Raw genomic sequence first — 12,263 nt, 5'->3', positions numbered from 1 at the left:
ATGTGCTTGAATCCCACCTGCTCGGGGCCGCTCACCCTTCAATCTTCTTATCTTCTCCCTCTGTTTAGCACCTTTCTTTCCCTTTCTTCGCATCCCCCTCAGGGTGTGTGTGAAGAGCATCCTTTTTGTGTGTGTGTGTGTCCTGACCTCTCTTTTTCTCCTGCGGGTGCCTGAGCGTGTTTTGACACTTTCTCCCTGTGCCATTCTTGTCTGTTTCTCGTCTTTTTGTCCTTCTCTTGCCCTCTCTTTCTCTCTCTCTCTCTCTCTCTCTCACACACACACACACACACACACACACACACACTCGCACACATTCTGATTCATTCTCTCTCTCTCTCTCTCTCTCTCTCTCTCTCTCTCTCTCTCTCTCTCTCTCTCTCTCTCTCTCTCTCTCTCTCTCTCTGCGCCTGTGTGTTCCTCTCACTCTCTCCCCTCCTGCCTGCTTGCTACTCGTTCCTCTCTGCGCCTGGCCTGCCCCCACCGCCGGTTCAGAAGAACGTGTGCGGAGCGATTGTCCTGGGGGACATTTGATGGATTAGAGCGCTGAACAGTTCCATTGCTGGGGGACCACCTGATCTCCTCCAGCCTGCGTCCCATATAAAGCCGGCAGTCGGAGTGCTGAGCACAGCTTCAGCGACCGCCTGTGCGCGCCGCCGCCGCCACCGCCGCGCCCGAGCGGCACCCGAGCCCGAGCCGCGACCGTCGCCACCCCGCAGGCTCCGCGGCCGCCCGCCCGCTGGGAGCTGTCCAGTGCTGAAGCCCGCGCCGACAGCCAATAGCGCCGGCCGACCGCCTCCCCCACCGGGCCTCGGTGCCCCGCAAGCCCCCTGCCCGGCTACATCATGCCGCGTTCCTTCCTGGTGAAGAAGATCAAAGCGGATGGCTTCCAGTGCAGCGGGGTGCCAGCCCCCACCTACCACCCGCTGGAGACTGCCTACGTGCTGCCCGGCACCCGCGGGCCTCCGGGGGACAACGGTGAGTGGGCCCTGGGAGAGGGAAGCGGAGGCTTGGGCTGCTACAGGGAACCGAGGAGGAGACGTCTCTGGCTGAGTGCACCCCCGGGACTTCCAGAGGACCGGCCGGGCGGGGCTGGGGCTAGGTCGTACAAAGGAAAGTGGCAGGGTCGGTTCATCCCGCAGCTACGCGCCAGCCGGGACTTTGAAAGTTGTGGCCCTAGAATATGGCTGGAGTGAGGGGTGACAGAGAGAGGACGCCCCTAAAATGCTAGTGGGGGTGGCTTGTAGTACCAACCCTCACTGTTGAGGGGGAGAGACTGGCTGCCTGCGTGCTCCCTGGTGGGAAGGTAAGGGACCAGGACTGCCAATCCCTGGGGAGAGGAGATTGGCTCTCTGGGCAAAGTGGGAGCACCCGCCCCCCTCCAACCATACTCCCTCTGGCAAAGGCAGACAAGTGCTCTTCACCCCTCCTCCCTCCAACTCTTTTGTTACCCTCCGCCACATGCCTGCCAAAGCCTGGGCCTGCCTTAGGGACTCAAAGGATGAGATTATTGGAAGGGGTTCCCCTAGCGTGCCCCCTGGTCCTCTGAACCGCACTCTCCTCTCTACAGCTTCTTACCCTACCCCAACATCCAAAACTGCAGTTCCTCTGAAACCCTCCACATTCTACCCACCCCCACACGCCATCTCTTCTTAGAGCAAGTTCTTATCACAAGAAGGATTTGGGGGACAAGAGGTCATGCAAGCCCCCAAAGGGGTGACTTTCAGAGGGCAAGAGAAGGGTGCTTCTGTGAACCTATTCCTCACCAAGGAAGGGGTGATCTTAATAGCACTCAGCATCCCCTTTAGGACAGGTGTCTGGGAAGGAGGGGTTACTTTGGCAGTGAGACATCTGACATCACAGGGATGGGGGAAGAAAATCAGAGGAGCAGGGCACTCAGAGTAAGTCTGAAATGGGTACCCTGCTGCACTACCACTGAAGTGGCAGACAGGAACCCAGGCGGGTGGGGCATCTCCTAGGGGACTTCCAAGCACTCAGCCACATGCCAACATTCTGCCAAGGCAGGTAAAGAGAAGATGCTGAGCAAATGACTCTGTGACCTCATCAAGGTCAAAGAAGTTAGACAGTGATCAAGGATGCTTCTTAGAGCCCCTCAGCTCCTGGCACCAATTAGCTACCTACAGAAACCCCCCATTGCTCTGCCCACATCTCCCTCTCTGCTATCCTGTTTTCTTGACCTCCAGGACCTTGGGGTGGAAGGCAGAAGCCAGGGGAGATGGCTGACAGGACATAGAGTGGACCTGAGGTTGTGCCAAGGCTGGGGAACCTGTGCTGCTAGGAAGTGAAGTCTCCGCAGGTCTGGAATCCACAGGATCCCTTAGGAGACTAACAAAACTCCTGCAGCCCGCTTGATCCTGTTCCCAGGCCAGCTGAGGAAACCCAGAGAAGCCCGGAGAATTTCTCATGCACAGCCAAAACTGCAGGCTGTTGCTCAGAAGGGAGGCAGGAGAATGCCTTGCCTTGAATCCAGTCCAAACAGGCTTTGGAAAGAGCCACTTAAAGAAAGACGGGAAGTACAGATGGAGATAAAGTTGTCTTTATGTAGGTCCCGCCAGGTTCAGCAGCCTAAAACTACCCGTCTTTGTCCCTCGCCTCTGGGAGAGCCTAGGAGCTGCCTAAACATCTGCCTGGCTCGAAACTCAATAGGGTAGCTCTGGGTCTGTGACTTGTACCATGACCTTGGACAAGTGACTTCCCTTCTATAGCCCTCAGTCTCCCCAGAAGTGCAAGAGTTTAGGTGTCATGAACTAAGTAAGCATTCTTCCAAGTTTGACAAGCTCTGCTTCTGTGGAAGGCTAACTAATGTGGAAAACACTAAGTCTAAGAAAATGCTGAGATCTGCTGTCATGGTTTCCTTGGGGGTTCTCCACACACACACACACACACACACACACACACACACACAGAGAGAGAGAGAGAGAGAGAGAGAGAGAGAGAGAGAGAGAGAGGGAGAGAGAGAGAGATATGTCTGAGAGGGGAAGTTTTCCCAGATTTCAGTCTGTGCCAGCTGCCCCACAGCAGAATAGTCACCCAGCCTGGACCATCGTACCTTGTTGGTTGTGAATGGTCAGTGTAGAAATTAGGAAAGATGGCCCTTCTAGCCTTTCAACTAGAAAACACTGGGTCTGTTCTGCCTTGTTTTTTAAGGACCTCTTCCCTGGATGGGGTGTGGTCCAGATTGTGCAATGAGGGCTCCCTGCATGAGTGTTTGTAGGTCCTCAGAGAGCCTGCCGGCTCCTGGTGGCCCGTTGTCTCTCCGCTCCGCCGGAAATAACCTTGCTGAGCATTTGAGGGAACTGTGAAAAATTGCTGAGCTGACTGTTTTTCTCTCTCCCAGCGTGTGTAAAGTGTGCTGGGTAAACAAGGAAAAGGAGGGGAGGGGGAGATGAGGAGAAAGAGGCATGCACAGAGGGAGGAGGAAGGAAGAGGAACAGCCGGGGCTGGAGGTAGTTCCAGTTATTAGAAAGACTCTCTTACAAGCCATTTCTGCAGCTTGGGGTGCGGGGTTAGTATGAGACTGGGGGTGAGGGGCATGGAAGGGAGAACTGTAGATGTAGAAGTCAAATAGGGTTTCTCATAAAGGCACAGGACCCTAAAGGAAGTGGACCCCTCCAGCTCCAGGAGTACTTAAGAATTCTAGAGAGTTCCTAGAGAACACCTCTACACACACACACACACACACACACACACACACACACACACGCTCCCTCCCCCATTCCCTTCTTAGCCTCTGAAAGTAAACATCATGAGTACTTAGTTTCAGATTGACTCCAAGCCCACAGAACCTCAAATAAGGAAGGGATACTCTCTCCAAGTTGGAAGAACTCAGGATAGAGTCTTCTAGAATACCAAGAAGAAAAAGAGTCAAGATCTAATTTCCCCAGCCTTTCAACAAGATGTACCTTCTTCCCTTTGGCTCCCTGACCCCTCTATAGTTGGCTGCCTCCAAGGAGCCTTTTTTTTCCTCTTGCTTCCAGGGTGCCCCTGAGCATAGAAATGCCAACTCCCACTATTTCATTTCCCCCCCAAGACCTAGGCCCCCAAGTCTACCAAGCCTACCCACTCAGCCCCAGAGCCCATTGCTCTGTGCTGAGACTCTGCAGTTTAGAGAGCAGCTGCTTACCGCCTGCGTATCAGTGGTCTCTGTGGACCACTGCCAAGGATGTCTCCTAAAGTGTCCACCTCCCTCACACTTGCCTCTAACCTCCAGCTGGGAGCCATGGCCCCTCTCTCTACCCCAGCCCTGTCCTACCCACACCCCTGCAGAGTGCACCCTCCCTGGCAGACAGGGATCAATGCCGATCCAATAACACACTTGTCTGCCCTCTGCAGCTACATTAAGCCTCCCCCAGCAGGCTGAAGAGCGCTCCTATCCTACCCATGGGCTTATCTAGCTGACCACATTATACTGGCTCCCACTTCCTTTTGCTGCTTCTGATGGCGCCGAGTAGTCGGCTCCAGATCTGGGCCTGTGAGCCCAGCTAAACAGACTTGGTGGCAGTATATCCTTCCATACCTCAAAAAGTCCATCTGGGGTGCAGAGGGCTATCCCAATCCCTCAGCAGAGGGAACCCAGAGAAGGTGGAGTAGGTGCCCAAGGACACACAGCAGGCCCATGTGTTTGAAACCATGTGGCCTTTGGCATGTTGATCTTGGTCTAGAGTTATGTCTATATTAGAGACATTTACATGACCAGGTTCTTGTTGATATCCAACCTCAGGTTGAAGACTAGGCCCAGACTGTGTCCAAGGTCAGTGTCTAAGGTTACAGGGCCAAATCTGGTATTCAGAACACATTCACAATGCCTAGAAACTGATCCAGCTCAAGATTCTGGGACCAGGACTAATATCTGGGTCCAATTTCCAACCCAAGGTCATTCCCAGTCCATCTCAAGCCTGGCTGGGATAGAATTTTAGGGGGTAGTTTTAACTCATCTTCATCAGCCTCAGTTTCTCTCTCATGAAAGGAACAACTAAGCATGACCTGGTTCAGCTCTGACTGAGGACTCAAGAGTTTAGTTTCCCTATGAATTATCAGGATTCAGTGGGAATATGGTCGAGAACCCACGTGGAATATGGAATCTGGGACCAATGCAGAGTTGGGCGCTGGCGGTGATTCCTGAGAAGGTTGGAGAGTACAGTACAGTTCCCACCGTGCTACAGGAGGGCAGCCTGGAATAATTGCTGCCATCTTCAGAGAAAACAGGCATGGAGGACTCTAAATGGCTTAGAGAGCAGGGCCTGTCATACATCCATATTGGATGTTCTAGGGCCCAGAGCCTGGGAGTCTTATTGAGGAGTTAGCTGAGATGCTGCTGAAAGAGCTGGAGGCCCCAGGCCTCTAAATCTGCTTTTCCACTGCTTTCTCCTGGAGTAGGTGTCTGCTGCCAGCCTCTGGGGAAGGGACTTTAGAAAGTACTCTTTTGATTGTACCCTTCTGGGGCAGCAATCAGGAACACTGAGGAGGTGGGCCACGTATAGCACACCTCCAGACATGGAGGCACATGCTTCTATTACCACAACCCCTGGTAAAGTCTTTCCTATTGATTCCCACAGAGCTGTGGGCCTCCTTAGGAGCCACAAGAATTGGGTCACTGTCAGGAAAGCCCAGAACACAGGGAATTTCAGGAGTCAGGGTGGGGGAGGAGAACTGGAATTCTCTAGAAGCCCCTTGGGCCTGGGTCAGTGGACATCAGCCTTGGGCTCTACAGCCCTGGTTGTGCTCAGCCAGACCCTGTACTCTGCCCCCTGCACCCCTGTGGACAGATGTTCAGAGGTAACAGCTGCCAGGCCTTTGGAGAAGGTGGGTGTCATTCTGGTCCAGTGCCCAGGGAACAGCTAACAAAGATGCTATAAGAGGGGGAGGGGGAGCTACCCAGCCCCTTTGCCCAGCTTTGTGAGCAGACAGGAGAAACTATTTTTATCCTGCTTTGCTGCTGACAGACCTGGCTTTCTGCTCAGCTGGCTGGCGCTGATTCTTGAGGCCTGAGGCCCTGGCACAGCAAGAAATAGCTCTAAATTTACCCACGCAGCATCCCCGTGGCCCCCACTGCAGCAGGATGAGTCCTCTCCAGGAACCCAGCAACCCCCTTTTCTTCCAGTCTCAAAGCAGGGAGGTGGGACTGGGGCTAGAAGCTCCCTGGGGAAACTTGGCACCCTGGGAGTCTGGGGAACACTAAGGAGAAGAGCTTTGGGTTGGATCCATTCATTAAGAAAAGGAGGTCACAGGCAGGCTCTGATGAGCTCTTATTGTATGACCCCAGGGATCAAGGCCCCTCTCCAGGTTACAGCTCCTGCAGAAAGGTGTGAGAAGATATGACCTTAGACTTGAGCTAATGTCATAATCCTCACAAGGGCCTCACATACAGTAAATGTGAGTCACTGTGGTTGAGTATCATCTACAAAAAAACCCAGAAAGCTGGACCATTTTCCAGAGAGACGGTTTCTCCCCCATTCCGTCACATCACTGCCCCATGAGACACAGGGCAACTGTGTGGCACTAAGCTACCCCACCCAGATGCTTCTCTTTGCTTTTCTGCAGGCCAGCCTTCAGTCTCTCTCTCTCTCTCTCTCTCTCTCTCTCTCTCTCTCTCTCTCTCTCTCTCTCTCGTTCTGGAGAAAATACTGGCTATGGATCCTGATGACTGACTCCCTGTCTAGTGACCTTGGACAAGTCCTCTGCCCTTACCAGGCTTCTGGCATATTGTAGCACCTGTTCCCAGCGCTGCCTGGTATTGACTGCAAGGCTAGAAAACACAGTAGGATTTGTAAGACTTCCTCTCCCACCCTAGGATCAGGAAGATACATGAGGCAGTGGAAAGGGCCCCTACATGTTAAGACTTATCAATCCTGTGGCCCCAGATTTTTTTAAAAAATGGACGCAGTTCCAAGCGTGCAAACTCTTGGGCATTCTCAGGTGGCATGTGCCCCTGCTGAGTCCTCTCCATAAAAATGGGAGATGTTCTTCTGGTCCTTGTCCTCGGGGCGATCTCAGACTATAGAGGCAGTTACCTGAGGTCACACAGCTAGGGACAGTGGGGGGGGGGTGAGCCAAGTGTCTTCCCTTTTTGCTCCATTTCAGCAGAACCCAAACAAAAGAGACCTTTCTCCGCTTGTCAGATGGAGGACAACCTTCTATATCCCAACCCGGAGTGGGTCTATGCTAAGGTGAAGGCCAAAGATGATTTGTCCAAGGTCACTCAGCAGCCTAAGACACTACGTCTCTGGACATGACCAGAAAGCACAGGAATGATAATGACAATGGTTTGAGAGACTGGATGCCATGTGCAAGGTGTTAGACTGGGCTTCTTACATGCATTATCGCCTGTACTTCCACTATGGACTACCCTGTGCAGACATGGTGGACTGATCCTGAGTCCTTCACCCAGAGTCACACAGGGAAGCGAGGAGTAAGATGTAAAGGGGACAAAGGACATTGCATAGGGACTGACTTTACCATGGTACAGAACATTTTTAGTGCACCCTAGTCGACCTCCTTCCTATGCACACTGAACCCAGAGAGGCTAAGCAACCTGTAACATCACAAAGAACCACCCAATCCTAACATGGCCAAGCAAAATGTCATCATATGAAGTTCATAACTGATGATAAATCTCGTAGCCATGGGACATCAGGCCTGGGCCCTTGGTGCCGGCCCTGAAGGCAATCCTAAGTAGCTCTAGGCAAATGAGCAGCTGTTTGAGGAATCCCTATTTCCATAGAGAGCCCTGTATCAGGATAAGATGCTGCAGTGCTGCAGGTGACCAGCAGAGGGCACCACAGCCAGCACATATCTGAGTCAGCGTTGTAGGAAAGAGCCTTGAGCTCTTACTATGCACTAGTCATTTTCATCTGAATATGATGGAGAAATTACACAAGCCAGAGGAGGAAACAGAGGCCCAGAGAGAAGCAGCAAGAAGCACCCAGGTGGATGCTAAGGAGGACCATAACACAAAAGTCCATCTGGGGAAAGTTGGAACAATGAACCTGTTAGAGAAAAACAGGTCACCAGGCATGTCCTTAGAACTGTGGTCCCAGGTGTGTCACTTACCTTCCTTGGGGCTTGGTGTCTGGCTAACCACACGTTTGTGAGGACAGAATGTGTCACACATGCAAAACACTTCTCACGGAGCCTGGCATCTCAGTGAGTGTCCTCTGTTGATACTGTACAGACACAGAGGGGTTTGTTTGTCCAAGGTCACACAGCTGTGTTGGGAGCGTAACTCAGTACCAGAGTGCTTGGCTAGCATGCACAAGGCCCTGGCTCCGGAGGGGTGCAAGTCCATGATGGCAGAGTGGAGGTGGAGTGGCTGGAACAGGAAGCTTCAAGCTTACATTTCCAATGGCACAAAGCACAGAGGGCAGCCTGGGAATGGTGTGAGGCTTTAAAACGTCAACGCCTGTCCCCGTGACATACTTCCTCCTTCAGGCCACAACTCCTAAACCTGCCCAAACAGTGTCACCAGCTGGGACATCTCATCCGAACCACCACAATCACACAGCTGGAACTGATACTGTGAGAGTCCCAATGCAGACAGACTTCTTCCAAAACTATGCTTTTAGCCAATATGTCACCACCCATTAACAAGAGAGCACACAGTGGTAGTCACTGCTGGGCACAGTGTGTACATCTTTAATCCCATCACTTGGGAGGCTATCTCTGTGAGTACGAGGCCAGTCTGGTCTACATAGGATGATCAGAACTATATAGTAAGACCCTGTCTTGAAAATACTACATAAATAAATAAAGTACGGGTCACATGGTCAGACCAAGTCAGATGACCACTCCCAATAGATCTCATACCTCATTTACAGGGACTCAAGACACAGAGAGACACAAGACTTGTTCAAGGTCATTCTACTATAGCACTTGTGTCCTGGAGTCAAACTGCCCTTCCCTGTTCATGGCCTGCGAGGTGTGGACCCGTCCGGAGAGCAGGTGGACAGGCGAGCTGATGACTTCTCTGTGATCTCTGACACTAGGTGCCACTGGCTGGGGTCCTGGAGACAGGAAGGGCCCAGCCACTACCAGTTCTTGGGTAAGGCACAAGGAACAGTGTCATACAGTGGGTTCCACTCTGTGTTCCATCCCATGAGCAAAGTCCCATCACTCCATACCTCAGTTTCCTTATCTGTCAGAGATTTCTGTAAGGACTCAAAACGGCAGTCGAGCTTAGTGCAGGGCTGGCATCCAGCAAGTACTCAGTAAACAGCTCACTATACCTTGTGGACAGGCTCAAGGAGGAGAGGGTGTGAGAATACCCATGAAGTAAATAACCCACCCTTGACAGAAGGGTCAGACTGGCTCCCGGCATGGGCAGTCCTGGCCTTCCAGACTGAAACCAGATGGGAGAGTGGATGACTGCTTCTGGGCCCGTCACCCTACCTCCTGAATTAAAAATGACTCACCACCATTGTCCCCTTGCTGCTGACCTTCCTGCTGAGTCACCCACCAGATTCCCAGTCAGTTCTGTGTGCAGAGGGTCCTGGACAGGCCACAGATAGAGAAAAATGGACACAGACTAGCGGCGTTGAGGGTAGTGTGTCCGGATTTCAACCTGTCTCCATCCCAAACGCTGAAAAGGCAGAGGCCTGGAGGATGGTCAGCCAGGTCCTTTAAGGGAAAGAAGCTGGCCTGCCAGACTTAACTGGAATCGTGCTTACAAAGCCAGCTGCTCCTTCATGGGGGAAGCCATGGGCAGAGGGTGTTACAGGTCCCTGAGGTCAGATGGAGAGGACCAAATGGGACTGCCACTCCTCAGCTCCTCTATTGTTCTCTGGAATCAAAGGACAATGGGAACACTTGGTAATTAAGTGCTGGATGATAAGTTTGTTCAGTGTCTGCCAGGGGCCCTCAGAGGAGCCCAGCCCCCAGGGTCCCCAGGGAAAGGACTAAGATCAGAAGAGGCCATGGGAGTCAGCAACAAATGGGGTGGCCCCTGCTCTCCAGAAACCTCTACAGAGCCCCCGACCCCCAGAGCCTCAGCCGGCCCATACAGCAGTCACTCACACACACACACACGACAGAATTTCTGCTCTAAACTCCAGTAGAGCAAGTGGAAAGAGCATCTGTGTCTGTGTGTCTGTCCTCCTCTCGACTCGGTTAGGTCCTCCAGAACAGGCACATGGATCTAGTTGGGCTGATTCCTTTATGCTACATTTACTCATTGCACACCTACTGTGTGCCAAGCAGAGCCAAGTAAACAGACCCATTCCTAGAGAATTTGAAGTGTAGAGGGAGAGGCAGAAAATTAAATAATCTCCATCGAAGCCAGTTTTTCAAGCAAAAAGACGGAAGTCTAATTATCATGCTAACATTTATATAACATTATGTGCCCTCTCCATCTCTTTACATGTAAAATGGAAACTATAATTATACTATTTCCTATGGCCATTGAGTTAAATGTTGTAGAGCATGGATCTAGGCTGGCACACAGTAAGTGCTTAATATTTACACGTTTATCACCCATCACTTTATATTGGGTTCTGTCAAAGACTCTGGAGCTGGGTGTCCAATTCATTACAAGCTCCATTCAAAGCAAGCATTTTTAAAAACCAAGTCTCACTGTTTTGCTCAGACTGGTCTCAAATTCCTGATCTCCAATGATCCTCCTACTTCAGCCTCCCTCTCACTCCCGAGTACCTGGAGCACTATCTATAGGCTCCACTTCGCAGATAAGAAATGCAGTGATGGCAAAGGCCGGTGTGGTGTCCAGTGCCTCTAATTCCAGCACTGGAGAGGCAGAGACAGGAGGATCTCTGTGAATTCCCAGGTCAGCTTAATTAACTACACGGCAAGTCCAGGACAGCTAGGAGGAGTACATAGTTTGCTAACAAAATAAAATAAAAATAAAAGGCAGAGATTTGGGCGTGTTACAGAGGTGGAAAGGCAGAACATTCTTGGGGGTGTGGGAGGGCATCTTCGGAATGCAGGTGCATCTGTGCCTTGGTCTCTCCCTCTCTCCTTCCCTCCCTCTCTCTCTCTCTCTCTCTCCTTCTACAGAGTGTAAAGCTACCTCCACTGCTGGGAATACTAGTGACAGTGAAGGGCAAATGGGCAGAACTGAGCCAACCTCTGCACCAACAGAGGTCCACCCAGATATTCTTGCCCCGAGTGGGCAGGCTGCATGGGCGCTGGTTTCCTCCCAGGTTGGCTGGGCTTGCACTGGCATAGGGTGACGTGCGGGGAACAACCCCAGCCCCACCCCGGCCTCACACTCCTCTTTGTCACCCGCAGGTTATGTGGCACACTGCATGCCCCCCAGCGGTTATGATGGCGAGCAGAAGCCAGGGCTGGAGCTGGCGCCCGCCGAGCCCGCCTACCCGGCCGCGGCATCCGAGGAGTACAGCGACCCCGAGAGCCCACAGTCCAGCCTGTCGGCGCGCTACTTCCGCGGGGAGGCGGCCGTGACCGACAGCTACTCCATGGACGCCTTCTTCATCTCTGATGGGCGTTCGCGGCGGCGCCGGGCCGGGGCTGGCGGGGACGCGGCGGGCGCAGGGGACGCGGGCGGCGGCGGGGAGCGCGCGGGGCGCTCGGGGGCGGCGGCGGGAGGCGGGCACCGGCACGCATGCGCAGAGTGCGGCAAGACGTACGCCACGTCGTCGAACCTGAGCCGCCACAAGCAGACGCACCGCAGCCTGGACAGCCAGCTGGCGCGCAAGTGTCCGACGTGCGGCAAGGCCTACGTGTCCATGCCGGCGCTCGCCATGCACGTGCTCACGCACAACCTGCGCCACAAGTGCGGCGTGTGCGGCAAGGCCTTCTCCCGGCCCTGGCTGCTCCAGGGCCACATGCGCTCGCACACCGGCGAGAAGCCCTTCGGCTGCGCGCACTGCGGCAAGGCCTTCGCCGACCGCTCCAACCTGCGCGCGCACATGCAGACGCACTCGGCCTTCAAGCATTACCGCTGCCGCCAGTGCGACAAGAGCTTCGCGCTCAAGTCCTACCTCCACAAGCACTGCGAGGCCGCCTGCGTGAAGGCCGCCGAGCCGCCGCCTCCAGCCGGCCCGGCCAGCTGAGCCTCTGCCATGCGGGATGCCCCGGCAGAGGCTTCTCCCACCCCTCAGTTTGCGTCTCCCCTGCCTGCGCCCTCGGTGGGGTGGCGGCGAACCCCATCTTGGCCTAGAACTTTCATTTCAACCCCGACTCAACCCACCACTCATTTCCCGCATCGGATCTCCCTTCGCACCCACCCACTTTGTCCCATTCTGGCCACCACTCGGACCTTGACCCCATGTCTGGCC

The 12,263-nt window shown here is 53.6% G+C and overlaps 1 protein-coding gene across 1 annotated transcript; it reads left to right on the top strand.

The window, feature by feature from the left end:
- Positions 1–842: 842 nt before the first annotated feature.
- On the top strand, positions 843–12,038 carry SCRT2 (scratch family transcriptional repressor 2; the record flags this gene model as incomplete). The annotated part of the gene is made up of 2 exons (XM_080925405.1): positions 843–975; positions 11,254–12,038. The coding sequence occupies 2 exons, from the start codon at positions 843–845 to the stop codon at positions 12,036–12,038; spliced, it is 918 nt and encodes a 305-aa protein (XP_080781531.1).
- Between the last annotated feature and the right edge of the window lie 225 nt (positions 12,039–12,263).

Source organism: Micromys minutus (genome assembly GCF_963924665.1).
Source record: "Micromys minutus genome assembly, chromosome: 11".
Classification (NCBI taxonomy): Eukaryota; Metazoa; Chordata; class Mammalia; order Rodentia; family Muridae; genus Micromys; species Micromys minutus.
This window is presented reverse-complemented; position numbering and strand designations above follow the sequence as displayed.